The sequence below is a fragment of the Cylas formicarius genome, unplaced genomic scaffold (genome assembly GCF_029955315.1).
Source record: "Cylas formicarius isolate icCylForm1 unplaced genomic scaffold, icCylForm1.1 PGA_scaffold_7__23_contigs__length_41026272, whole genome shotgun sequence".
NCBI classification, from domain to species: domain Eukaryota; kingdom Metazoa; phylum Arthropoda; class Insecta; order Coleoptera; family Brentidae; genus Cylas; species Cylas formicarius.
The window spans coordinates 28,198,273-28,225,459 of record NW_026844352.1 but is presented as its reverse complement, the minus strand read 5'-3'; the positions used below and the strand labels follow the sequence as shown (position 1 = coordinate 28,225,459).

The window sequence follows — 27,187 nt, the reverse complement described above, 5'->3', positions numbered from 1 at the left end:
AATATAAAAACAAAAATAGTTTTCTAGAAGTAGCCGGCAATGAGCGAGTGCCCTTGATTTATGAACCAACAAAAAAACTTTATGAACTCGGTATACGCACCGCACTAGATCTCTGGATGACACTCGGTGGTGTAGTGTCATAGTGACGTGTCTCTGTTTGTGTCTACGACAAACGGTGTTTATTTGGTGCTTTCTATTTGAAAATTTTGCAAAATCGAGGGCATATGTTAGAAAAGTGATATTTGGCTCGGTGTTATACCGTATCAGAAACTAAATTCTTTATTCGTAGTCCTGTGTCATTGTCAATAGTAACAATTTCAAGAATATAAGTTAATTACAAATATTCAACAAGGTACCATAGTCCAAGTATGCAATGCTACCTAGAAGACGTCGAACAGCATCCGAAAACGAAAACCAGGCACTCCTGAATAAAGAGGAGACCTGGACACACAATAAATTTAGCCAAATAAATTCGTCTTATCCAAATAATGTTGGTGAGGATTTTTATTTAGATGATCACAGCAGAGAGTACAACGATCCAGATCCTGTCATGACTGCTAGAGACAGAACCAGTGAATTTGTGAACACAATACAAACTTTACAGGGTCGCAATTTTGCTAGAGCTAATGCTACTAGCGACACTAGAAAATCCAAAGTTATTCAGAATCATTCGGATTTTATGTTAATTGCAAAAAATGTTGGAAAAAATATTGCCAGTACTTATGCTAAGTTGGAGAAGCTTACATTATGTATGTATCACTTTTGTTTGGTAACTTTCTCAAACCAATATGAAATGAAATGAAATCCAAATCTTCAATTTTATTTGAATCAGCTAATTATTCAACTATTGTTTTTGTATTTCAGTGGCAAAAAGGAAATCCCTTTTCGATGATCGCACAGCGGAAATCCAAGAATTGACCTATATAATCAAAAATGATCTAAATAGTTTAAACCAGCAAATAGCTCAGTTACAAAATCTCTCAAGAAGTCAGAAAAATCTCTCCAATGGCAAACATTTGCAGTCCCATTCAAGCAATATTGTATTGGCCCTGCAGTCAAAATTAGCAACTATGTCTACAGATTTTAAGCAAGTTCTAGAAGTAAGAACAGAAAACTTAAAACACCAAAAAAGGCGAAGGGATCAATTTAGTCAGGGGAGCATGCCACCTCCAGCAGCAAATGTAGGCCAATGTTAGTATCAAGGTTTTAACTAACAATGATGTGTTATCAACAGCATTTTTAGCTAGTATATTATTTCAAGAGGAAGATCATGTCAGCATAGATTTTGGATCAGCTTCTACATCGCAGCAGCCACAGCAACATATGCAAGCACTGATGTATGATCAAACAGATGACTATTTACAAAGCAGGGCTGAAACCATGCAGAATATCGAATCTACCATTGTGGAACTGGGTGGCATCTTCCAGCAGCTGGCTCATATGGTTAAGGAACAGGAAGAAATGGTGAGAGCCTAAGTATTCTCAAAATAAATCCATATGCTAATTTCCATCCGAAAACTTATTTAATGCTGGTCAAAAATTTGGTTCAGTTATTAATAACAAGACATTGATGTACAATAGAGCTTAGTAACAATTTACAAACCAAATGGAACAAACAAATATCCAGTTATTTATGTTTAATTTACATTTATGTTATATTTAAAGTTTGCTTAATGGTAAGGAAATTCTAAAACATTTAATCTCCTGGTAGCTGCATTCTGTTAGTAAAATTCAAGAGTTTTCATTCTTGTTTTTACAAAATATTGTTTCAAAAAGTTTATTCAAAAATTCAACATCTTGCGATGTTTATGTGACCCATTTTGTACATTAAATTTTTGCTTTTTCACATCCATGTCACATAACCAATTATTTATATTAGTTCAATTAATTTTAAAGAAAACGAGTAGAGCATTAGTGGGTGACTTGTCTTTATATCACTTGCGCTATTTCAAGTACTTCAACTAAATCACGCTCCTACCTTAATGTACTATTCGAGACTACTTAACATTTTACCATCATCCCTTTGGCCCAATGCGATATTGCCAAAACAGTAAAATTTTCCTGAACCATCATTAATTAATGAATTATTGAGTCTTCCCTATGGATTAATGCCTTCTCCATTATTTGGACAATAAGACATTTCAATTGGCAATTTAAATTTGGACATAAGTAGACTAGCCCCTGACCTTATTTCTTGGCAGTGCCACAGTTCACGTTTAATCGCTATATTTGTTTATAGGTTGAAAGAATAGATACAAATGTTCAAGATGCTGAAATCAACATAGAGGCGGCTCATAATGAAATTCTGAGATATTTTCGTTCTGTTTCCTCAAACAGGTGGCTTATGATAAAGATTTTCGGAGTTTTAATATTCTTTTTCATATTTTTTGTTGTCTTTTTAGCTTAGGTAAATAAATGTATTATATTAAAGGTGAGCTCCATAAAATCCATTTATTTTTGTTATATCCTTGTGTTATTATATTATCCTTTTATCCTCAATTTCTAAAATGGCCTATCCAATTATTTTACATGCATAAAACAGTTGTAACGTCTACTCCAAGAATGTAAGTCAAAAAATGCACTTGACGCTCTTTTCACGATATAGCTATGCAAGTTCGACATTTTGTTGCAGGTTTAAATTTTATTGATTAAATTTGAAATTAAATTACTTTGATTTACGAATAAAGCATTTAATACTTTTTAAAAACCTAAGGGTTTTTTTTTTTGGGGGGGATGGGGGCGATAATGTTCAGACAAGTTTGTTATTTAGTCTTTAAATCTGAAAGGCTTACAAAATCCCAGATATCAGCACACCCCCACTTTTTCAAAATCTATCTCTATCGTCTGAGAGCCCCCAACAATATTCGAGAAGACAGAAGAGCAAGACTTTGGTTATGATATGCAGTCGGTTGATTACGAAAATACAGTCCATTATTAATTGATCACCAGCAAACTTGCTACACGCCGCAATAATATTATTAGTACATTTTAAATATGGCAACGGCATTCACGTGCGTTAAGAATGTGACTATACATATTGTTGCCTGCCAAGCTGTCCTCAAACTTCTTTTGGGTATATATGGAGCTTTTAGTTACTCCCACTAAAACAATAATGTAATTTTTAATTATTTATTCCTCTCATTGTTTATCCAGTAAACCATAATATTTTTACATGCCTTATTCGCGTTTCTTTAAAACAATTTAAATCATACTGAAAAGGTAAAAAAATGTACTTACTGAATCGAATTATCACTAAAAGGCTTTTATGATTTTTTAAAAATTAACCTATTTTTAAATCACACTCCCATAACTTTTGCGTCCATTTTTGTTGGCTTAAAAATGTATTCAGCAACTTTTGAATTAAACATGTCAATAAAGATAATGTAATTTATCGTAACTCAAACGGCCTGCAGTTAAAGCCAAAACTGCAATGTTTTTTGCTAATTTTAAGTATTCGATTTATTAGTGACACAAATGATGTTAAAGGGCACTGGGACTTCCAAGTAAAATAAAAAATATTCTTCTATTATTAGGAAGGAGTGCCAAAAATAATTGCATAATGCTGAGTTGTTTGAAGAAATTAAAAGTGCAGCAGGAAAAAAAAAATTAAATATTACAGCCCTTAGCAGAGTACACAATTGTGGTGTAATTTAGTGCCTTGTCGTTTGAGGTCTGGGGTGTGTTCCCCCGATACCGTTATTTCTCGATTGCTGCTGGGGCTTGGATCTATTTCCGTAGCCATTATTGTAAAAGGGTTGCGGTTGATTCGTGACGCCTGGTCCGGTCGAGGAATGCTTTTGCAAATCGTCAATGGGCTGCGCTAATGGTTTAATAATTGACGTGTCATCAGTGGGAGGAGCTCCGCTCACTTGTACCGGCTGGTGGTTCATTGTGGTGGGTAAATTTGTCGGGGGCAGTGGTTGAGATGGGGGCTGAAAATGAGGCGGCATCGGTATCGGCGGTGGGGGCTGTACCACAAACGATTGGTTTGTGAATGTCTGAGAGGGGATCTGATCAGGGGTGTCAATTTCTGATTCCTAAAAAATACGTACTTCTAAACTACAAACTTCTAACCATTAAAATTCTAACTTAAGAAAAATACAGTAGAGCAAGGAAAATAACAAGATTTACATAAGCTAAAGAAACATACAAATTCTAAAAATAATGTTTACTTATCAAAATTTCCTTTATCAAGTTTTTCATTTTTCTTAAAAGTCTAAGAAGCAATAAAATATAACCAAAACTCACTTGCAAGAAAAAAAAGCTACCCGTGCCTAACATCTCTGTGATGGGTCTCAATGGTTGAGCAGATTGCGGGAGAGTCGGCGGGGCTTGTTGGTAGAAAATTTCTTGTGCGGGAATTTGCGGGATGACGGGCACATTAGGTTCCACTGTAACGGGCGCCTGCTGAGATAGGAGACCCTCCCCAACTAATGGTTGCTGACCATGTAACGCGGGATGATTGGTGGCTTCAATTGTGATTGTTTCAATGGGTGTAGCAATGGCGTCTTGGGTGACTTCGGGAGGGATAACTTCCTGGGTGTCGATAATCGTTTCCTGCACGACTTCGATAGTTTCTCGTTCGACAGCTACTTCTACAGCCTTACAATTAAAATTTTATCAAAATTAAATGACACTGGCCTTAAAGAAAATTTAAAAACATTCACTAAAAGATTTCTACCTCTGCCTGGTCAAAATATCCACTCTCATGAATCTTGCCCAAAATCTCCTTCACTTGGCTATAAGTGCCACCAAATACTTCTTTTGGTTTTCCATCTACCACGGCCAACAAGTGTTCAGCAGCAGCTTGAACTTCATTAGTAAATACTGTGGGATTGCCAGCTTCATGTTTTGGAGTAACAGCTGGGTACAAATCATCTAACAATCTAAGGAATAATGTAATCGTGGAGTAATATTTATACTGATTGGACAAAAATATCCTTACTTTAAGTCAGGTTCACTCAATTGAGCAGCTCCGTTCCTAGCATTCAAAAAGTCATCTCTCACATTTTCGTTACCCATCTGGTTTAAAGCGTCTTGCACCAATAGAATTTCCCTTAGCCTTGCCAACTCGGTTTGCTTCTTTTGTGCTTCCTCCCGTTTCGCTTGTTTCTTAGCATCTTTCTCAGCAGATAAGGCAATCCCTAGGAACTGTTTGTGTAAATCCCTGGCAAAATCCAGAGTCTGTATAACCTCGTTTATTTTCGCTAGGGCAGTCTTTTGATCCGAATTCAGTTCTTTACCCGCATTTTGCAAATCCCTATATGATTCGAGTTTCGACTGAAAAATGAACACACAAAGGATTGTAAAACGATTTTTGTTCACGCCTTAAAATTTACATACACACATCAGTATTACTTATCCCAACTTTTTCTCAAGAATTGTTTAAATTTATTTCATTTTGTGGATATGTCCTCATAAACTGAATTGGTTATGACAATTGATTATGGCAAATGTGTAAACAATTGAATAGAAAAGAGAAATTACAATCCATTAAACGCATCAAGCGCATTTAGTTTGATTCATATCTTCCACCAACTTAGAGTCTAATTTAATGTCTGGTTTTGATTTATCTGTCCAATCATACTTGTACATCTGCTTCAAGTCAATTTGTTTTTTTTTAAGATGAAAAATTACTTTCCATATTTGCATGAAGATTTAAAACAAATGACAATACTTGGCGCTTTAAGATATGGTATACCTATATTTCTTAATTTTGCATCCCGATGTTTCTTAGGACCGTGTTTTATTGTTTTCGATCCCATACCTCCACACGCGAGTTTAATTATTATTTTGTTGGCAATTGTTCTCTAAGTTAATAAGTAGAAGGAAAGCTATTTATAAGAGATCCAAAAACAAATGGTTCATATCAACTGATTTAAATAATATCTGAAAAATATTTATTTCAAACAATATCAACAAATAAGAAGCTCTAGTCCATGATTAGCATTTCAATACTTTAATTATTAATAATTACATTTATTGGTTTATATTAATTATGATTATAAATTACTTCCGATTTCTGTATTATATGATAAAATAAATTGTATAAACTAATAATATACACAGTAACACAAGACAAGCAAAACGCCAGAAAAAAGTAGTAGCGGTTACAAGCCTCGCCGACAATATAAAAAGTAGATCTCCAGAAATACCTTTAACCACGTAGTTAACAAAAGTTTCAAACTTTACCTTTCGCTTTTCCAGATTCCTAATTTTATGCTCTATAATAGTAATACCCTGCTTAAGCGGGGTTAAATTAGAATTATTCGTTCCCGAAGGTTCAGCAAGAGCGTTTTCGGGAGAGATCTGCTTGTCAATTTTGACATTGGCCGCAGAAGGCATTTTTACCTCAATTTGTGCTATTTTACCACCCCGGAGACGTACGTCCGACTAAAAGAGTAATATATCGGGTGTTATTATGTCTTAAAGTATATAAAAAACACCAATTCTGCTACGAATAAACCGATAACGACAAAAATCTCCACTCCATTGAAAAGCCGACACAATACGTGAATATTAGGGAAAGAAACGTCTGGTCTTCCCAAACGTTTTCTAATTGGCGAATTAAACCGGAAACATATGTCACTAGAATGGCGGAAAATTTAAAACTTTGCTTGAAAACCCCATTTGAAACGCAAAAATCATTGAATGATTGCGATTTTTCCATGTTTAAAGTTGCGTTGAATTTTGTAAACACTGTTCAGTTCAATCATTATGCATTAACGATGTATATGCGTATATAGGCTTATTGATGAAATGCAATGAAATTGTATTGTATTGACTTTAGTTTAAAAAAGTCTATAAAATTAAACATATAAAAACAATAAACAATTTACATTTCGGTTTATTTTTGTATTTTTAATGAATTTATGTTTTCATTTGCCTCCTCGACTGCTAAACTGTGGACATTTACTTCCTCAGGTTGTGATCGACCACAAATGTTACAGACTACATCGTTCAATCCCAAGATTTGGTCTTAGTTACCTTATTTGGTAATAGAAGTTTATTGTTCGAGACAAATGTATTACATTAAAAGTCAAAACAACAGAATCAAAAGGCTAAACATTTTGTAGAGGATGAGTTACGTCACTGTTCGCGTTAAACTGGAGGTAATAATGACCGTTGTAACTGTACTGATAGATGATACCCTCTTTGCATTTGGACTTTAAAAAATTGGATGTCAAATTCTAATTTAACCTTTCTTTTCTGTGTCAAGTGACGTTGAACAAATTTTGAACTCCAAAACATCTTTGATATATTATTTATGTTTTGCAGAAAAACGAGAGGATAAATGTAATTATGTCGTCTCTTAGACTAAGGCAAACAAGTACATATCCAATTCATTTTTTCCGTAAATGATTTTTCGTAAAAATTATTGTTTTAGATGCCATCAAGCAAATGTTGAACTTGAATCAACCACATGAGAGATTAGGAATGGAACCTATATGGAAGATTCTCATATATGACAAAGTTGGGCAGGATATCATATCACCTATAATTTCTGTAAAGGAACTCCGAGAACAGGGAGTAACTCTTTATCTGTAAATGTATAAAATTAATCAAATCCACGCTTATAAAATGTAAAAACTTATAGGCAGTTACATTCAGATCGAGATTCAATCCCAGAAGTACCTGCGATATACTTCTGCTCTCCTACAGAGGAAAATTTGGGCAGAATCAAACAGGATTTTCAAAAAGCATTGTATGATATTTATCATCTTAATTTTATTTCTCCAATTTCAAGACAGAAACTAGAAGATTTAGCATCAGCAGCTATTGAAGCGAATTGTGTTGCAAATATACACAAAGTAATGTATTACAATAATTATACTAGAAAGTCTGCAGTTTGTGAATGCTTTCAGGTCTATGATCAATATGTTAATTTCATTTCATTGGAAGACGAAATGTTTGTTTTAAGGCATCAAAATAGCAACTCACTTTCCTACTATGGTAATAAATTAATAGCTTTAAAATTAAGTTTCAAGAGGGCTACTTTTTAGCAATAAATAGGGGTGACATTAGAGACACAGAAATGGACTTCATAATGGATGACATAGTGGCCTGTTTGTTTTCGGTATTTGTTACTTTAGGTAAAAATGACTGTTAATAACAATTATTTTTCTGTTTTGTATTTTTCTGATAATAAATATTTTACTTTTAATAAGGTATGGTGCCGATAATCCGAAGTCCCAAGGGTAATGCTGCTGAAATGGTAGCAAAGAAACTGGACAAAAAGTTAAGGGAAAACCTGTTTGATGCCAGAAATAATCTATTTTCGGCTGATGTTCAAGCAGGCAATTTTAATTTTCAAAGGCCTTTGTTAATAATTCTTGACCGAAATGTGGATATGGCAACATCACTACACCATACATGGACCTATCAAGCCTTAGCTCATGATGTATTGGATCTTTCATTAAATCGTGTGGTGATTCAGGAATCCCCATCTTCAGCTTCTAGGCTGCAGCAAAAGTCTTGTGAACTCAATCCAAAAGACAAGTTCTGGAATGATCATAAAGGTTCACCATTTCCCACCGTTGCCGAAGCAATTCAAGAAGAACTGGAAAGATATAGATCTTCTGAAGAAGAAGTTAAGAAATTAAAATCTTCCATGGGTATTAATAATGAAAATGAATTGGCTGTTTCTTTGGTCACTGATAATACAGCAAAAATTACATCAGCAGTTAATTCTTTGCCACAACTTTTGGAGCAAAAACGGTTAATTGATATGCATACCTCCATAGCAACAAGTAAAATGAAAAAGTTGGGACAGATGATATAATTGTACAATTTTTAATTTTAGCCATTTTAAACCATATCAAATCCAGAAAATTGGATACATTCTTTGAGTTGGAGGAGAAGATAATGAGCAAAATGCAACAACTTGAAAAGCCACTTCTGGATATCATTTCTGACACTGGCGCAGGCACAGTAGATGATAAAATGAGATTATTCTTGATTTACTACATCTGCGCCACAAATATAGCTGACTTAGATCTTAAGAAGTTTGAGGGTGCATTGAAAGAAGCCGGCTGCAACTTGTCAGCCTTAAATTACATGAAGAGGTGGAAGTAAGAAATCCAAAATATTCTTAATGCTTTCAGAGCCAATATACACATTAAATTCTAAATGATTTCCAATTTACTACTTTTTGTTGTGCCAGAGATTTGAATCATAACTAGCTAATCCCTCTCTATATATATACTTAACCAAGAGAGTGGGAAGGCAATGGGTTGATTGTTTATGTTGACTGTATTTCAATAGGATTTTTTTATTATGAAACCTCTTTGGATATTAATTTATATATTTATATTTTGGTTATAAGTAATCAAATTGATATTTTGAATTATTCTAAATAATCTGTATTGTGAAATCTTTTTCAGAAGTTTTACAAGAATGGCCAGTACATCTTTAAATCAATACGAAGGTGCAGGAACAAAGACAGTAAATATGTTCTCTAAATTGGTCTCACAAGGTTCAAATTTTGTCATGGAAGGTGTGAAAAATTTGGTAGTTAAAAAACATGTATGAAGAATATTCCCGAATTTTTATGAATTCTGAATTAAATCCTAATTTGTAGAATCTTCCTGTAACAAAAATTGTGGATAATTTAATGGAATTCCGCAACAGTTCAGCAATAGAAGAGTATCACTATTTAGATCCAAAACAATTAAAACTGACAGAAATTCCTAAAAACCGAGCACCTTTTCAAGAAGCTGTTGTTTTCATAGTCGGTGGAGGGAATTACATTGAATATCAAAATTTAATTGACTATGCAGTGGTATAGCATATTTTTTTATTTGCTGGACCTTTGAATTAAGATAAATTTTTAGGCAAAAAGCAATGCTGGCAATGGAAAGAAAATAACTTATGGAGCTACATCTTTGTGCAATGCAAATCAGTTTTTGCAACAGTTATCCTTGCTAGGTCAAGAGTTATAATTTATTATGAACTGTAAATAATATATAGCATAAACTTCATTTGATATTTACAATAAGTATATTTGTCATTGTAGCCTAATATTTTGATAGACAATATTTTATTTTCCAAGACTTAAGAATAAAAAAAAAGTTTGCAAAATTATATTCAATCTAACAAAATGAATTTCACAGAAACAAACATACATTATCAGATCACTCAGTTTGAGAGATATTTCTTTCCATACAACTGCACTCTTTTCTCAAATGCAGCTGATTTAATTAGGGTGTCTTCCTCATAGAAGGGGTTCATGGAATGTTTAATGTAAGCCTCGTAGACATCATTAAAAAAATTCTTAATACCATCATCATTTCGATTATCATGAACAATCACAAACCTTATGAGGCTGGCAGTAATGAAAGCAGAGACAAACCACTGATTAAATTTGTCTACAGATTTCAAGTACATATTATGAGTCTTCCACTTATGTTCGTCTATTAAATCTAAAGCTGAATGAGCTATAAACTGACTCAAATGTCGGTGATCTTCTTTCTAAAAAAATGTAGGAGAGAAATGGATTTATGGGTATCACATCAAATATACTTTGGGATCCTTGCTGTTGGTAAATTCCATTTCAAATAAGGGATTGTCTTTATGTCCTACAATAACAAAATAGTAAGTTCCTATCATTTTTTATTAACTACTTCTGCACATAACCCATTTAAATGGAAACAGATGATAAACAATATCATAGATAAATAACGTGTTAGATGAGAGATGATCTTCTTCTTCGAACGTTTACATTGGCCACAAATACAATTATTATTGGCCTAATGCTGACCATCAAGGTTTTTCAGTTCAATTCAATTCAATGATGCGTTTCACAGATAACTGTTGGGCACGACTACCAGGATCATTCGCCCATTGCCGACTACCGTCGAGGATTCTCGGATCTTCTCCAGGAAGGAGACAGAATTTTGAAGTTCTAAATGTCGAGGATTTTCGTATCTTCTCTGGCGAAGAAGACTGATTTTTGAAGTTCCAAATGTCTAGGATTGTCAGATCTTCTCCAGCGAAGGAGACTAAACTTTAAAGTTCCAAATGTCGAGGATTTTCGGATCTTCCCCAGTGAAGGAGACTAATCTCAGAAGTTCTAAATGTCAATTTTTCGGATTTTCCCCCCAAGTCTGCGCTTTAAAATATCAATCTATGCTTTAATATCTAGTAGAATGTAGCTGTTGGAAGCTTCAACCGCACTGCATCCGAAGCTCTGCAGGGCACTTTTGGAATCGGAGACAATTACTGCCTGTTTAATATTATAATCTAATATAAGATCTAGGGCGTAACTAATAGCTACCATTTCTGCAGAGCAAATACAAAACGCGCTATTCAACCCATGCCCGACCCTAACATTGAGAAACGGAATAAATACTCCAAAGCCAACTCTATCATCTGGTCCCTTAGAGGCATCGGTAAATATAAATGTCTCTTCCCATGGGAGTAAAAAAGATTCATTAATCATGACTATATCCGGACCAAAGTCACGAATAAGTCTAATAATACTATCACAATTACTTCTAATACCGCAAGTGTTCCAATGAATAATTGAGAGATTACTAATTTTAACAGAAAGATTTGACTGTCGATCTGGGAACATTAATAAATTAAAACCTGCATCCTCCGGGAGGAGGCAGGGAGTCAAAAAGACTCTCAATTTCATGGTAAGCACTTTTACTGGGTATATTGGACAAGACTTTTTTCTTTAAATTTTCAAACCGATACCAAAATTCACCAGAGGAGGAAACCCCTGGAGAAGCAGTGTCCATCTCGGACTCTGATGATAAATCATTTAAATATGAGGGAGAAGATTGACTTTTGCTAGTGTGATTCAACTTCTGCCTAGTCAACGGCGGCACGAGACAATCCCTGTGGGCGTCCCTATCATACCCTGATTCTATTTGGGGGGACTTACGCTTTTTTGCTATGACAGAATAAGTTTTAGAAGCAGATCTAGGGGAAGGCTGAGAGACGGGGGCAACCGTGTTATGAATAGGAGGGAAATTTTCATTAGAGCGATTAAACTCACTTGATTTGGGGCCTCTTGGAAAGAGTTTGGCCGCTTCAAAAAAGGATAAGTTGTACCATGCCATAGCCTCATTGATTTTCTTCTGTCTGTCCATTTCCGGACATGATCTATCAGTGGCCTGATGAGAGCCTTTACAATGGATGCAAGTTGGCTTTGGAGATATTTCGCAATTACCCAGGCTGCATTTACCTTCATGATTTAAGTGGTCTGTCGGGCATGGTTTCTTCTTATAAAACTGTTCTTTCAGTTCACAATGAAATACTGGATGATCTCCAGAGCAGAAACTACATCTACCCTTGCTTTTACATTGGTTTTTCCAATGACCAAACCTGCAACAATTCATACATAAGACAACAGGACTAACATATTTTTCGATTGAACACTCATTTTTATAGATACTGATTGATTCTGGGAGAGTTTTACCGTCAAATGTTATTATATAATCATTAGATGGAACTGTCTTGAAACCAAAAGTGCCAGGCAGAACACCTGGGCATTTGACCCTTTTAGTTAGTCTGCGAACATTAACAATCTTAACGCGCTTTAGCGATCTTCCGATGTTAACCTTGGCTTCTGCCTCAGAGTAAAAATCATCCTCATCAATTAAGTCACCAATGTCCCTCACCAACCCTCGGCAAGTGACTAGTCTTTGAGGTATATACTTATTATACCCACCAGCTGTCGAATATGTTTCATTAGATAAAAATTTATTTGCAGACTCAGAGGTGTTAAACTCCAAACCGATTTTATTGGCTCCTTTTCTAGAAATTTTCAATATACCTTGAACTTTCTGCGCTTGAAGTAACTTCCCAAAGTTCATAGGATGAAGAGTCCCCACCTTAATTGTAATCCCCTCCAGAATCACCATAAAAGGCCCCTGGTCGGTGATTTCATATTTTGTTTTCCGATTTACTGTCCTTATGTTTGCGGAGATTTTGGCAACTTCCCGCAGGATTTCAGCGTCTTGCTAGAACTGATTCTTGATAATCTGGATCTCTGCCGATAACTTTGACAACTCTTCACCTGAGGGCACATCAAAATACTGGAGCCTGGAAATATCTTCAGCAGTTTTTTTGCAATCCGGTGGCAAAATGTTACAAATAATGGCGTTCAACGGACGATTTTGAGAATCATTGGATAAACTGTCATTTTCTTGTGCTGCACTAACCGTCGGGGGGCCCTCGCCCCCCGAAGAGTCCCCCATGGTTGAGGTTAGAGGGCCAAGAGGAGGAAACTACCAGCCACAAAAACTGATATATAACTGGATGCGTTAAATGGACTCACCAAATAACAGAAAACAATAAAAATTAGGGCCGATGCCTAAAGATTTGCACAACAATACTCAGGTAGTGTTCACTCCTTCGCTGTTGTACCGAAAAAACCGGTTTTTCAGTTGTTAGGTTTTAATAGCCCCGCACATTGTTCAAATCACTGAAAAAGGTACAGAATTAATAATTAACGCTTGTTTAAGGTAGAAATTAGGAAACTATTAATCCGGTTTAGTCTATGTTTGTACGACACTTTCGTTGTTTCTTTTTGACGTCGTTGAACCGTTCGTCGCAATTCTAGTAATTGCTGATGTTTCGCCTCCTAAATATATGCTTACAAAAAGTGCTAATGGACAATTTGTTTTAAAAGGTAGGTATTGCAAAATATAACTAAGAAAATTAAAAACTACTATAAAAAACAACTATAACCTAAATTAGCTCTAAATTTAAGAGAATTCCACAAAAATTAGTTATAGAGAATCCATAAATTAGTATATATTGGATTTTATCCAGCACTTCAAACAGCCTCATTTCTCTCAATTTTAATATGGAGATTTGTAACGGGTTCAATTTGTCATTGGCTACTTCGACTTATGTTTCTCACAGGTAGGTTAATAATGCTCGGAGACTACCTATCGAGTGTTTTATTCTCACAATTACACACTGTCTTAATCATCAAAACTACTGGTACTGCTAATTATTCTTCACTACTTCATTCTGTTCGAACACACTGTAACTGCTTAATTGCTTGGTGTGATTTCTGCCCAGTGCTCTGAATGTCAAAGCGAAGAAATTCAATCAAGCGCGGGTAAACGGCGAGAGTAACTATGACTCCCTTAACTATCCTGGCGACGTGATCTCGGTCAGAACTATTATCTTGGGGGCTCGAGGCGCTTGGTGCCCGCTCAACGACGGTGTGGTGGGGAGTTTGGGGCTGTACCCGTCAGTCGCCCTCAGCCTCGTTTCGTGCGTGCTGAAGGGCGGCTGCATGATTCACCTGCATTTCGGGGCCGCCGTGTGGGACGACCGACCACTCTGACCCTGTCAACTGTGGTGAGTCCCGGCGAACGCCGGGGCGGCGGGGGCCGCGCCCCGCTAGGGGGGTGGGGTGCCCCTGGTGCGCGTGCGGCCGGTCCTGACATGCCGTGCAGCCTGCCCTGTCGCGCGATGTCTGCGCCGACTGCTTTTCGTTGTCCACCTTACGTTGTTCGTCCTTATACACGCATTTGTACGCTATACACTGTTCGTTTTATTTTTACCTTTTTACTATTTTAACTTACCAACTTGATGTTTTAGTGTTTAACGCGTGCCCGCCTCTGGCGTCCTGGACCGTATGATGTCCGCCAACCGTGATCTAACTCCGACCACGTAGTCGGACCGCAGGACGGCGGCTAGCTGGGGGTCGTCATGTAAGCCCAGCCTCTCCAGCCGGCCCAGCAGGATATCAGGGATCCTGCCGGACAAGCAGAAGAGACCGAGGCCCCAGCCTTTTTGGCCGCGTACAACATGGCATTGGGCGTTTGTGAGGGCAAATGCAATGTGCCCTTGACGGTCTTTCGGACGACCTTATCCCCCCGATTTAGTGTGGCCCGCGTCACCCCCGGGTTCTGCAATGAGAACAGGTACTTGGGAAGGATGTAATCCTGCAGTAACCTCAGACGCTGGTAGGGCTTGAGGGGCACTTTCAACAGGCGACCCATGGCGTCCCTGAGCGAGTCCACTGATGGCGGGTCCGTCCCCAGGAAGCTAACCTTGTGATCAAGGTACTTAAAAGCGGAGTCGGCACCGACGACGGGGACAACTTTAGCCCTGATGAATAATGGGACTTGGGTGGCCAGATATAGCTTCTTCAAGGCTGGCGCAAGCTTAACTGTGATATTGGAGCATTTGTTGGCATTCAACTCCATACTCCGGGCCTCGAAGAAGCGCTGGCATTCCTTAAGGACGACCTGCATTTCCCTCGTTGATGGCGTCAAGACTAGCAGGTCGTCCGGGTACGTCATGCGGAACAGTATCGAAAGCTTTCCGCAAATCGAGGGCGCTGACACAGTACGGCCTTGAGGAGGCTCGGCAGCCCTTAATGGCGGCCTGCAAAATGATGGCGTTCGCCAAGATCCCATCCAGATTTCGAAACCCGCGCTGAGTGAAATGAATCTCCAGGGCGCCCAAGCTTGCCTATAGTATACGATGAAAGATTCGAATGAGTATATTAGAGACCGTGATCGGCCGCCAGGATCCGACATCAGCAGGGTCGCCGTCACCCTTGGGAATCAGGGTGGTACGGCAACCCTTGATGATAGGTGGCGTGCGGCGGGTCAGGAGCATGGTGTTGTAAAGGATCGTCACGCTCCGGACATCTAGCCTCCTCAGGTAGGCTCCCGACATGCCGTCCGGACCAGCGGCACTGGACGCTTTACGACAGCAAATGGCTGTCTCCACGGACCGCAGGAGGACAGGCGAATACAGACTCCATGACGGTGTCTTATCTTTCCATCCAGAGGGACCACTCCCATGGCGCCGGGGACCACGCCGCGAACGATGAGGTTCGCGAGCGCAGACCTGTCCTCATCGTACAGCTCCTGATAGCGTTTGAAACTGTACGTGCGCCGCGCGCCCGGGCGCATAGGTACCGCAGCCGCACAGTGTCTGTCTCGGGCAGCGACAGGGCGGCTCCAACAGGCGACCACAGAGCCCGATATAACGCCTCCAGCGCACTGACCGCATCCCCAATGCCACCGACGATACGGCCGACGAGCTCCCTGATGGTGTGTGAGACTCCTCCCTAGGCCGCCAGCTCAGAAAGGTACTCCCGGATGGCCTCAGTGCCATCCGGTGCCCCAGTAGCAAGGGCATCGGTCGGGGAGGCGGAGGCAGCCGGAGCGCCGGGCGAGGACGCGGCGGAGGAAGGGGCGGACGATGGTGAAGACGACGACGAAGAGGACGGCCCGGCCCTGAAGGCGGAGTCACCACACTCCACCGGCGGGGACGGCGACGGGGCAGGCGCCCGCGTTGGCGGGCTGGCAAACTGATGGGTGCAGCCCCAAATTCCCCACCACACCGTCGTTGAGCGGGCACCAAATGCCTCGAGCCCCCAAGATAATAGCTCTGACCGAGATCACGTCGCCAGGATAGTTAAGAGAGTCATAATTACTCCCGCCGTTTACCCGCGCTTGATTGAATTTCTTCGCTTTGACATTCAGAGCACTGGGCAGAAATCACACCAAGCAATTAAGCAGTTACAGTGTGTTCGAACAGAATGAAGTAGTGAAGAATAATTAGCAGTACCAGTAGTTTTGATGATTAAGACAGTGTGTAATTGTGAGAATAAAACATTCGATAGGTAGTCTCCGAGCATTATTAACCTACCTGTGAGAAACATAAGTCGAAGTAGTCAATGACAAATTGAACCCGTTACAGATTATTGATTTTCCTTATGCACCCACAAGTATTATATGCGTAGTAAAAACATTTTTGCCATGTAATACTAACGCCAGAAAGTATTGTTTATTGTATCAAAATTCCATCAAAACAATAAGCCAATTTTATCTGTTAAAAGACATACCTTCTGCTCCCCATGAGTTAACTGAAGATTGATAAGAAATAAAAACAATGTTGATTCCTTGCACTCAAAAACTTAGTCCCCCTAAACAATGAACACAAAAAAATCTATTTATTAAACTCTTAAATTTTAATACTTAATAAAACACAATCACAAGGCCGTCTAACCTACAAAGACTCTTCTTCAACCTTCTTGGCACTCTTTGATGGAATTGGATAATTAAAGACTTCACCCAATGATTCATACAACGCTTTAACCCTTAATACAGCTGTCCTGTTGAGAGATTCAATCTTGACTTCCTTAAGAGCTTTCTCAAATACTTTTTTGACTTCTTGGGCATCTCCTTTAGCCACCAATATATCCAAGTAACAGCTGTAAGCATTGCCCATAGCACCTTCTGTCACTTGACCAATTTTCAAATGATTGATAAGTTTTTGTATCAAGTCGTCATCTTTGTGTTCCCTGGCGTGTTTCACTATCCTTTGAAACATTATTTTAGGAGCCTTTACCAGATACTCATTCCAAATCTGGTTTGCTTTGTCAGCTTCCTTTCCTATGAAATAATGATTCCACAGTATGTTTAATGGCCCCAACAAGTTCTTTTTGGCATATTTAATAGCAATTTCCTCATCTGAAATGTAAGTAATAAATTTCAGAGTATTTTTCTTCAATCTTCAATAGCCCAATTAAAAAGACCCCACTAATTACTCATAAATGAATTTGTAAGAAAATCTAACATAAAGTTTCACACAAAGTAAAATTTTCTAGAAAGAGTAAATTTTAAGGGATAAGCGATTGCAGCTTTCATTTCCATAAATTTTAATTTTATAAACAAAATGAACAGTAACTGGAAATGAAACTCAAAAAATCTAAGCATCCATACTTTAGAATGTTTTCATATTTTGTAGTTGCCAATTATAAAAAAACACTTATAATGAAGTCAGATACTAACTTTTTTTGTAATTTAAAAAAGATGTTAATAATTGATCATCATATCTTAATAAGGTGAACATATCACTTACACTTTCCAGTTAATTCAGGATGCCTTTCCAAAATACCACATGCCCCGCCCCTTGGAAACTTCTCGCCTACATATTCCAGATTCTCTTCTGCGACATTGTCAATTTCAGCTTCTAGCCTATGGAGAAACTGGTCCCCCTTACCAGCTACCAGGTACGCCTGACAAAGTTTGTTGTGGAAAGATAAAGCCTTTTCCATATTGTGGTTGATCTTTTTGCCTAAAGCTTCTAGAGCTGCGGTATTCCCTGCTAATGCCAATCTATTTGCCAAAAATTTAAGTACTTTGGTAGCTGGCACCTGCCCACGACCCAAAACGTTCAATGTCAAATTTGAGGCTTCTTTGAGACGATCACTCTGAACAAGTTTCTCAATAAGTACTGATAAATCACTAAGTGAAAAACTTTCTATGCTGTTCTTAATTAACCTTAAACATCCATCAATATCATTGGCATTCAGTTTTTGCTTAAATGTAGATTTAAGATGAGCAGGTTCCCCAGCGGCTGACGTTTTATTGGGTACCACAAAAGGGACATCAAGGTTCTTTTCATTCAAAAAATTGCTCAATTTCAATAGAAAATCTTCTGAAGGGGGTATGTCTTCTTCTTGCATTTGCGTCCACAAGCCGAGACACTTTTCAGGATCGTCTTGCTTAATATAGCTCAAAAGAAGTTGGTAATAAATATCACTGCGGTCAATGTGGTTCAAATCTCTAGTTGCATCCCTCAAATCTTCAAGTGGTTTAATCATTCCTTCACTTTGATATCTGTTGAATAAAAATTGATACTAAAAATACTATTATGTACATGAAACTAATTTTATTAAACAATATATTTTAATCTTCAGGAAACGAAAAATCCGAAATAAAAAAGTCAAATTTTCTATGCTGAAAACTAAAAACAAATTTTACACTTGATAATGGAATTACGTAAAAATAATTACAAAGAACAAATTCGGATAAGAAATCAAAAACTGCTTTGATTTTTAAATTCACACAAATAAACAAACAATGGGAACAATATATAATAAAACTAGACTACAACTGATGTACTTTATTAACTATTAGCAAAAATTATCAAACCAAATACGCAAGTCTGTGGACATTTTTTGTGATTCTCAATCGCCTAAAGTTTATTTTACCGATATAAATCAATTTCCCAAATGTTTTTTTATCCAGTTCTCCAATCGACCATTTGGGAACATAAATTTTTTTTTATTTATTAAATCAAATTTTAAAGCTAGAGTTGTGAAAAAATAGTGTAACAACATAAACGAGAAGAGAGAATAAAAAGTATAGTAGACAGAAGCTCTAGTTCAGTTAGAAAAAAATCAAGTAACTAACCTTTCACAAGCGTTGTTTATTCTTTGTGGTCTGTTCTGCATGCCAGGCGTCTCCAAAATTTTTCTAGCCTGCCTTATCCTACCGCATTCCACAAATGAGAAGACTAAATCATAGAGGCTGTTAATCTCTCCATGCACCACTGTACTTAAATCAGTCAGCTTTTGTAGGTTTTCAGCATCCTCCACTTGAATCAACTGACAGGCAAGTTCATTTTTCCAAGGAGTGCAACGAAATTTGGTCACTGCCCATTCAAATTTTTCCAAAGCTTTGTCCAATTCTTTTCTGACTAAATGAACTTTTATAAGAGGTCCCAGGCATCCATTATTGACTTCGATTAATTCTTTACGAAGCAAAACATCAAAAAGTTGGTTAAGTTCATCTACCCTTCCTTCCTCAGCCAAATAATTTAAGAAACGCCATACTTGACCAAAATAGTTGTAATTTGAACCTAATTTAGTGTCAACCGAGGTTTCTGAAATGAAAAATACAATAATATTTACAATGCAGTATCTCAGAAATGGACAGAAGGAGCTTTATAAGAAAAGAGTAATGTCAACTCTGCCCAAGAAAAAATGAGTTTTCTTTGTCAAATATTTATTGTTTTTTACAGTGCAGCAGGAATGTAGAGCCTCTGTATTTACATGAAAGCAGGGACTCAGCAGAATGAACTGTGGCGATTAAGCAGATATAGAATGTTTTTGATCAGGAACTTCTGTACTTTTCCAATAATCCAAACTCTACAGGGGAGCACTGACGTTTTATATGTATTGTATGTATATGTTGTAAATATGAAATGAAAATAAATTGTAAATGTAGTTAGATATTGACATATCTATGTAATGTTCATATATGCTGTAAACATGGCATATGTTGCAACAATAAATTAGAAATTTACATTGATAGCAACTTTCAACTGTGCAGTGCCTTGCCTCCCTAAATTGCCCCCATTTTTTTTACTTCACTGTGTTTGAAATTGTATTATACTGGCAATTGCCTTCCATTGAAATAACATCGAACAAAAATGCAAAGCGGAAAAAATAGAAAAACATTGGATCTGACAAATTTATTCTGAGCTGTTTTGATTTCTGAAAGCGGTGCTTGTATTTTTCGCTTGAGTACTAACATGTATAAAAAAATAAATATAAACTGTCTTACTCTAAATGTGACTACTTTTAAAGAGCCTAATTTTTATGCCAATGCATATTTTCATGTTAAAAATAACTCGCAAAAAAAAATAATATAATCAACCAAGCAAAAACAAACCTTCCAAAAGTTTAATTGCATCATCAAAACGTCCATTCCTAGCCAACAAATGGGCCAAATTTATGACTTTCCCTTCGTCCAACACAAATTGATCAACCGCCATTTGCTTTAGCTTCTCATATTGCTCCAATGCCTGTTCCAGCATTCCTTTGTAAGCATATATATCTAGCATTTGGGCATATATACCACTATTTATGACAAAATCTTGTTTCTTAAGATCTTCTAACAAATACTCCATCTTTTCCAGATCTTTGGCTCGGTAGTACAAAGTAAAAAGTTTTCTTTTCAATCCCTTGGTATCCTGCCCTTTGGATTCAAGATTCTTGATCAAAATCTCTAGCTGCTGAATGTTCATTTGATCTGCCGGCGTGTATATAGGTTTCTTTTTCTCAAAGGGAATTGGGGTTAATTCACCAGATGTCAATTTCCCAAGTAAAACTGAGATTTCTTCTGTCATTTTTTCACCTAATTTTTCTTCTATCTTCTGAGCAGATGTTGTAGAAATACTCAAACCCTGCTCTACTAATCTAGACAGCACAGGTACTAAAACATTTAAGAACTTTGGGTGAAATGCCAGCGCCAACACGAAAGATCCTAAGATCTCACTACGGTCAATTTCTTCAGCATCATCAGACTTTGTATTTCTTTTTCTGTCTAAATTTTCGTAAACTGAACGAAGAATAGTTATATAAGAATTAATATCCATTGTTTCATAAAAGGATCGAGTTAAGGGTTGCCTCACCTGTTCTGGAATGTAATAGGCATTAACGCTAGAAGCTAATGCTGCAGCTTCTGCTATATTGTTTTTTTGAAGCAATGTAATTACTAGACTACTGGTAATTGTAGCTATGGACACACTAGTATCTCTCAACACCTCTAAAATATGGCTACTGTTACCATGGAGATAAGGCAAGACATAGTCCCTAATAGTTTCATTATTCGGAGTCAAGCCAAAATCACCCATCTTTTGCAAAATTTTAATGATTCCCTGTTCCGACTTTTCCTTGCCTTTGGATACAATCAAAGGCCAAAAATAATGCTGTCTTATCTCTATGCCCTTTTCTTGAAGTTTGTTAAACAGTTCATATGCTACTTCCTCTTTACCCATTTCCATGGCGACTTCAGTGGCCAAAAAAAAACCTCTATCATAAAAGCCCTCTGAGGAAAGTCTATCACAATATTCTTGAATCAGTCCTACAGGTTTTCCCGATTTTACCAACTGCCTTATAAAAAAACTGCCTACCGGCATTAAGGTGCCATCAGATCGAGTTCCTCTAGACATGGATCTTAATATTTCATAAGCAGCAGGCTCTTGGTTCTTGTTGATTAACCTCAGTATCATATTTATTGCATCCTGATTATAGCCAACTGATTTCCTAAGTTTACGAATTATTAAGGGTACATGTTGGGAGTGTCCATTAGTGGCCAACGAATATATTATATCTAAATAATCCTTATCAAGAAGGTAAATTTCTTTGGTTTCACATTCATCAGCAATTTTAAGTATTTTGTCAATGTCACCCTTCTTTGCATAACCGCAAAGAAGAGTAGTGTAAGTATCAGCACTGGCCTCAAGACCTGCTTGAGACATTACTGAAAGGATGCCCTGAGCAGAATCCATATCTCTAAAAAAAAGGCCATTTGTAAAATATTCTTAAAAATGTGTGTGCACAATTTTTTTATTGAGTAAATTATAAAAAACTTACCCTGTTTCGGAATGACCAATAATGAGAGCATTAAAAACATTTTCATTAACTGGCATTTGTTTTTCCCTCATAAATTCCAAAATTTTGGTAGCACCTTCAATATCACCATTTTGACAGTAACGAGCAATGAGCCTCTGATAAGTAACTCGATTCGGTTCTATGCCTTTGCTCTCCATGTCACTCAAAAAATCTGTTGGAGAGAACGGGTGCTCGTTTTCTAAATAGACCCTCAACAGGGCATTGTAATGTGACACATCCATGGGAACATTTAATTTTTTCAAAGTTGTCCATATTTCCTGCACAAGCTGTGTTCTAACTTCAGGTAGTTCTTCTGGAACTAAACTGCCGCAACACCGAATAACAAGAAGAGATTGAGAGCTGGTGGCAGAGCGTGTGTTTCGGATTTCTTCAAGAATATCTTCAATATCCCTTCGGGAGATTCTACCGGACTTTCGAACGTCTTGGTCTAATGTTTTGAGTCTTAGTTCGAGGCTCTGGTCGTGATGCGCGGACGTTTGCGAGGTCAAAGATCTAAATTCAAATTAATAACAAATTGCATAAGGCCGGTCAGAAGATAGGTTAAGTTCAGCAAGAATTGTTTCATAGACGTACCTTGACAACGCCCCACATAGACATTGTGGATTCGCAGTGTTTACAAGGCTTCCGTCGAATTCTCTTGGTGTACTTACAACCACGTTTCTGGCAAATCCAGCGATATAGCGTACAAATTTCGACGACCTCAATATAGAAGCCATATTTATCCTCGTGCACAGACCACAGACTAAAGAGGTACAAACTAATAAAAAAAACTTTTCTCTATGGCGACCTTCAGCATAGAATAGAAAGAGAGAAAGATAATACTATTCGCTCACCGCTGAGCACGAATGCTTTGGTCATTCGCCTATTTTACGGCATCCTCCGAGGGTTTTCAGATCTTCTCCGGCGTGAGTGTTTAATAAACGAAATAAATAAAACAGTTGATAAAACAAAGAGAACCAGAAGGATCAGTCAAGAACTAAACTACCCATTAAGTTAACCTACAAGCAAGCGCGGCAAGCATGCAAGAATTTCCCTATAAGACAAGCAATAGAATCGAGGTTAGATGAACGAAACAGAAGAGAATGAATATGAATGGGTTCAGGCACTGCGACTCTCAATAAGCTCTCATATAGATGTTGACTCAAATTCCTATGATGTCTGCCAACAAACAGGATGTGGTGTAACTCTCCTACCTCTCCACACTGACACAAATTGTTAGGTCTCAGTTTTATTCGATATAAATGAACCGGGCCGCAGCAATGACAGCTTCTTAATCTACACAAGATAGATACTTCGTATTTCGAGAGTTTAAATTTATTGAACCAAGGCTGCGCTGACGGAGACTCAAAAAAGTCTCTGTATATTCTTCTCTTACTCTGTCCGATTTCTTTCCATTCTAATGTCCAGAATTTCCAAGTAGTTTGTTTAACAAAGGGGAAGAATTCTAGCATAATTAAATGTTTAGTAGTGGTAAATTCACCGCGTCTTTAGCTATTGCATCCGCTGCCTCGTTTCTCACGATGCCCGTATGACTAGGAACCCAAGAGAGGTTGACTGTTATCCCCGAATATCTCTAAGAAGAAGAAATTTTACCCTGGCATCCAGGACTAAACGATCCGACCGAGCAGAATATTGAGTACGCGAAATGCATTGTAGGGCGCTCTTAGAGTCAGATACAATAACTACCCTCTCAATATTATGGTCGAATATCAAGTAAAGAGCATGACTAATAGCCACAACTTCAGCATAGAATAGAAAATAGGCTTTACTTAATTAGAAGTTTTTTTCCACAATCCTGTATTTGTGACTCTGCTTGCAAGTAGAAAATGAAAAAAGAAGAAACGTAAATTGTTACTTTGGTCAGAATTTTTCATGACTGTTTAAAAATTCCACTGGTTTATGGGAATTTGCGGTTTTGCGGTGGGGGAAAGTGAAAAAACCACCAATAAATAAAATGCCCGTTGGTGTTGTCGCTTTGTACTCCGGGAAATCGCTGAGTCGGTGTACAATTTCTTGCTTCTGCAAAGGTTTTCGTCGTTTTTTCCAATCGACTTCCGTTAATATGGTGAAGGTAAAGTTGCGTAATGTAACTCCAGCTTAACAAAATATATATTATTTAAAATATTAGTATAACTTTCAAAATGGCCCGATTTATGATTTCTTCCTACTTTTAGTTTTTTTCTTTCCTTTACATATTAAGTATCTAATCATGCTATTTTTCGGCTTTTCTAACAGATTGGGGATAAAATTCCTAATGTTGATCTTTTTGAAGACCTGCCCACAAACAAAGTGAACTTGGCCCAATTAGCGGAAGGAAAAAAGATCATTATATTTGCTGTTCCAGGTGCATTTACTCCAGGATGCTCAAAGGTATTTTTATTATTTTTGTTTAGAAATTTGTGTATATATATTTTTTTTTAGACTCATCTCCCTGGCTTCGTTTCTAAATCTAAAGACTTGAAAAGGCAAGGCATAAGTGAAATTGTATGCGTTTCTGTGAATGACCCCTTTGTGATGGGTGCTTGGGCTAAAGACCAAAACACTGCAGGAAAAATTCGTCTATTGGCTGATCCATCTGCCGCGCTGGCCAAGGCTTTGGATCTAACTGTTGATATTGCTCCACTTGGTGGTATAAGAAGCAAAAGGTATATCAATTATTTCAGTTGATTAGCTAACAATCATTTGCAATTTTTAATAGGTACTCCATGGTAGTTGACAATGGCAAAATTACTTCTTTACAAGTGGAGCCAGATGGTACTGGGTTATCATGTTCCTTAGCAGAAAAGATTCAGTTGTAAGCGTTGTTCTCTTAACTTTGGTGATTATGTTTTTTTACTATAATTGAATTTGTTTACTTTTAGTTAGATAGTAACCATCTAGAATATTTGTAACATTAATAAACCATATAACTATTATTGGCTTTTAATTTATTGAAAAATTATTAGCTAAAAGTTGAACCCAAGTCAGGTTTGAAGTAACTAATTGGTTCATACCCATTCTTACGATGACCCGAGCAGATTCACAGTTAAAATTTAGCTAGACACCTAGTGAAAGTGCAACTACGCGCATTTGGGTGGTTTCCCCATTTGATTTTTACATTCACATTTGTCCAACAAAACGATCATCAAGAATTCCTTACTGCAGAGTTGTATCCCTGTAGATGCTATTCTACTTTTAATAAACGTTTATTTTTTCAATGTAAATTATAATAAAGAAATCAGAAAAGTTGAAATAATTAAAAAATAAACAGGTTATTTGACTTATTTTAGTGTCCTGTTAATAAATAACATCACTATAACCATACTGAAAAAAGATCTTTAACATCATAAAGGTATTACAATGTGCCATTTATCAAACTGCACAAAATGAAGTTACATATATGCAAACTTAAAGGTAGAATACCTGCTTTTCATAGAAAGCGATTAATTCACTCTTAGCCTAAAAATCTTAACGCCTTGGGATTCCACCCATTGGTGACCTTGAACGGTATGATTTGTCTGCATCAAATCTTCTAGGTGGTCCACCTCGGCCTGCACCTCTGTTTTGAAAACCATCGCTCCTCCTTTCAAAGTCTCTCCCACCAAAACGGCCTCCTCCATCTTCTCGTCGAACTCCACCAAATCCACCACCACCTCCTTCAAATCGTCCACCACCACCAGGTCCTCCTCGGAAGCCCCTATCCTCTCTATAATCACCATACGGAGCCCCACCTCTGCCTCTACCCCCTCTAAAACCTCCTCTTCTAGATTTACCCCTCGCCAATTCTACTCTTAGTTTTGAACCCAGAAGGTCAATCCCATTGAGATTGTCAACGGCGTTTTCGGCGTCCGCAACATTATTAAACTCGATAAACGCAAAACCTGGAGGATTGAATGCTACCCAAACATTATTGAGTTTTCCATATTTTTCAAATTCCGTTTCAAGATCTTCTTTTTTGATGTTGTTATCCAGGCCTCCAACATAAACTCTCGCCCCGCTGTCTGAAGTGCGGTCGCTCATGACTATTCTGCGAAATATGGAGACATGCGTGCATAACAGTATAGAAATTATAAACAGTAGTTTGGCGAATATTCAATTGAGAATTGTTCAGTGTTGTGTAATATGCAAGCATGGTTTGGAATTTTCTTCCCACACGAAGAAATACTTAACTAAAATGTACGATCCAATTATTTTGTTGGAGCTTGCAAACCACACGCGACGTAGGTATATTTCCTTCGGGTGTTTTGCACCTAAGCGGTTTTTGGAGAACAAAATGTCGGAGAGTAGGGCGGCGTTTTAATTGATTTTTGTGCCTGGATATTCGCAGCAAACGTTTTAAATCGAAACAACGAAGAATACGCTGATTGCAGAACTACTGTCATACTATTAGTTACCAATATCGGAGTGTAGAATCGACGATCGTAGTACTGCTTATTTCACTTTAATCAACCCAAACCGCCTTAAAAAATGAACAACAGAAGCTTGGGTCTACGAAGCGAAGAATCGGAAAGAAGCGTTAAATCTTAACGCGCATGTTACATCTGCCAACTCTTGTCATGTTGCCAAATCTTGCCATATCAATACATGCCACAGACAAAAGTATTATATTCAATTACTTTAAGTAGGTTTCTTTGTTAAATGATAGTGACATTCATTTCCATATTTATCTACGTGGCAAGTCCGTTTATGTTTTTAGCTATATGCATGAACGTGTGCAGGAAATATTTTCGTTTTCCGGAATGCCACCATCCGTGCTCTGCAGAAATTCGTCGAAACTTGGCAATTATGTAAACATCATAAAAACATTCCAGTTCAATGATATTTTTGATTTTTCCTTATAAACATTTCCAAATTCCAGATGTAATATAACATTCGGTAGAATATGGCAAACAGATTAATTATGTGATTTTATTGCATAAAACCGAGAATTATATTAACGGAGGATATAGATTATAGATTGCCTTAAAACGTATTTTAAGTTGCCTAGAATTAAATCTAATTTAGCAGATA

At 37.4% G+C, this 27,187-nt stretch overlaps 8 protein-coding genes across 10 annotated transcripts; 3 read left to right on the top strand and 5 right to left on the bottom strand.

Moving 5' to 3' along the window:
* The first annotated feature begins 134 nt into the window (after nucleotides 1-134).
* LOC132705160 (syntaxin-5) lies at nucleotides 135-2,714 on the top strand. Its single transcript, XM_060675600.1, has 5 exons — nucleotides 135-235; nucleotides 290-749; nucleotides 865-1,191; nucleotides 1,244-1,464; nucleotides 2,240-2,714. Exons 2-5 carry the CDS (start codon nucleotides 374-376, stop codon nucleotides 2,405-2,407), a joined length of 1,092 nt encoding a protein of 363 aa, XP_060531583.1. The 5' UTR covers nucleotides 135-235; nucleotides 290-373; the 3' UTR covers nucleotides 2,408-2,714.
* Nucleotides 2,715-3,117: 403 nt separating this feature from the next.
* On the bottom strand, nucleotides 3,118-6,539 carry LOC132705159 (caprin-1-like). The gene is made up of 5 exons (XM_060675599.1): nucleotides 6,193-6,539; nucleotides 4,946-5,280; nucleotides 4,682-4,886; nucleotides 4,249-4,602; nucleotides 3,118-4,037 (listed from the first exon to the last, which is right to left on the bottom strand). Exons 1-5 carry the CDS (start codon nucleotides 6,343-6,345, stop codon nucleotides 3,651-3,653), a joined length of 1,434 nt encoding a protein of 477 aa, XP_060531582.1. The 5' UTR covers nucleotides 6,346-6,539; the 3' UTR covers nucleotides 3,118-3,650.
* A 193-nt stretch (nucleotides 6,540-6,732) lies between these two features.
* LOC132704378 (protein sly1 homolog) lies at nucleotides 6,733-10,075 on the top strand. 2 transcript variants are annotated; one of them, XM_060674344.1, is made up of 10 exons: nucleotides 6,733-7,112; nucleotides 7,388-7,544; nucleotides 7,598-7,811; nucleotides 7,866-7,953; nucleotides 8,004-8,093; nucleotides 8,169-8,750; nucleotides 8,804-9,071; nucleotides 9,384-9,525; nucleotides 9,581-9,781; nucleotides 9,834-10,075. In XM_060674344.1, the coding sequence occupies exons 2-10, from the start codon at nucleotides 7,402-7,404 to the stop codon at nucleotides 9,939-9,941; spliced, it is 1,836 nt and encodes a 611-aa protein (XP_060530327.1). In that variant the 5' UTR covers nucleotides 6,733-7,112; nucleotides 7,388-7,401; the 3' UTR covers nucleotides 9,942-10,075. The 2 variants fall into 2 exon arrangements, with proteins under 2 accessions (XP_060530327.1, XP_060530326.1); XM_060674343.1 differs by lacking the exon at nucleotides 6,733-7,112 and adding an exon at nucleotides 7,191-7,330.
* A 44-nt stretch (nucleotides 10,076-10,119) lies between these two features.
* LOC132704381 (probable trafficking protein particle complex subunit 2) lies at nucleotides 10,120-10,998 on the bottom strand. The gene is made up of 2 exons (XM_060674347.1): nucleotides 10,522-10,998; nucleotides 10,120-10,470 (listed from the first exon to the last, which is right to left on the bottom strand). The coding sequence occupies exons 1-2, from the start codon at nucleotides 10,606-10,608 to the stop codon at nucleotides 10,138-10,140; spliced, it is 420 nt and encodes a 139-aa protein (XP_060530330.1). The 5' UTR covers nucleotides 10,609-10,998; the 3' UTR covers nucleotides 10,120-10,137.
* A 169-nt stretch (nucleotides 10,999-11,167) lies between these two features.
* LOC132704379 (uncharacterized) lies at nucleotides 11,168-13,393 on the bottom strand. 2 transcript variants are annotated; one of them, XM_060674346.1, is made up of 2 exons: nucleotides 13,028-13,393; nucleotides 11,168-12,971 (listed from the first exon to the last, which is right to left on the bottom strand). In XM_060674346.1, the coding sequence occupies exons 1-2, from the start codon at nucleotides 13,037-13,039 to the stop codon at nucleotides 11,583-11,585; spliced, it is 1,401 nt and encodes a 466-aa protein (XP_060530329.1). In that variant the 5' UTR covers nucleotides 13,040-13,393; the 3' UTR covers nucleotides 11,168-11,582. The 2 variants fall into 2 exon arrangements, with proteins under 2 accessions (XP_060530329.1, XP_060530328.1); XM_060674345.1 differs by having other exon boundaries at nucleotides 11,168-12,967.
* A 3,443-nt stretch (nucleotides 13,394-16,836) lies between these two features.
* LOC132704377 (leucine-rich PPR motif-containing protein, mitochondrial) lies at nucleotides 16,837-22,940 on the bottom strand. The gene is made up of 6 exons (XM_060674342.1): nucleotides 22,772-22,940; nucleotides 22,160-22,690; nucleotides 20,454-22,078; nucleotides 19,191-19,662; nucleotides 17,854-18,614; nucleotides 16,837-17,462 (listed from the first exon to the last, which is right to left on the bottom strand). The coding sequence occupies exons 1-6, from the start codon at nucleotides 22,912-22,914 to the stop codon at nucleotides 16,999-17,001; spliced, it is 3,996 nt and encodes a 1,331-aa protein (XP_060530325.1). The 5' UTR covers nucleotides 22,915-22,940; the 3' UTR covers nucleotides 16,837-16,998.
* Nucleotides 22,941-24,014: 1,074 nt separating this feature from the next.
* Nucleotides 24,015-25,113, top strand: LOC132705380 (peroxiredoxin-5, mitochondrial). Its single transcript, XM_060675934.1, has 4 exons — nucleotides 24,015-24,269; nucleotides 24,434-24,568; nucleotides 24,620-24,843; nucleotides 24,897-25,113. Exons 1-4 carry the CDS (start codon nucleotides 24,153-24,155, stop codon nucleotides 24,994-24,996), a joined length of 576 nt encoding a protein of 191 aa, XP_060531917.1. The 5' UTR covers nucleotides 24,015-24,152; the 3' UTR covers nucleotides 24,997-25,113.
* A 36-nt stretch (nucleotides 25,114-25,149) lies between these two features.
* LOC132705381 (RNA-binding protein Rsf1-like) lies at nucleotides 25,150-26,707 on the bottom strand. The gene is made up of 2 exons (XM_060675936.1): nucleotides 26,572-26,707; nucleotides 25,150-26,204 (listed from the first exon to the last, which is right to left on the bottom strand). Exon 2 carries the CDS (start codon nucleotides 26,195-26,197, stop codon nucleotides 25,646-25,648), a length of 552 nt encoding a protein of 183 aa, XP_060531919.1. The 5' UTR covers nucleotides 26,198-26,204; nucleotides 26,572-26,707; the 3' UTR covers nucleotides 25,150-25,645.
* Nucleotides 26,708-27,187: the final 480 nt, after the last annotated feature.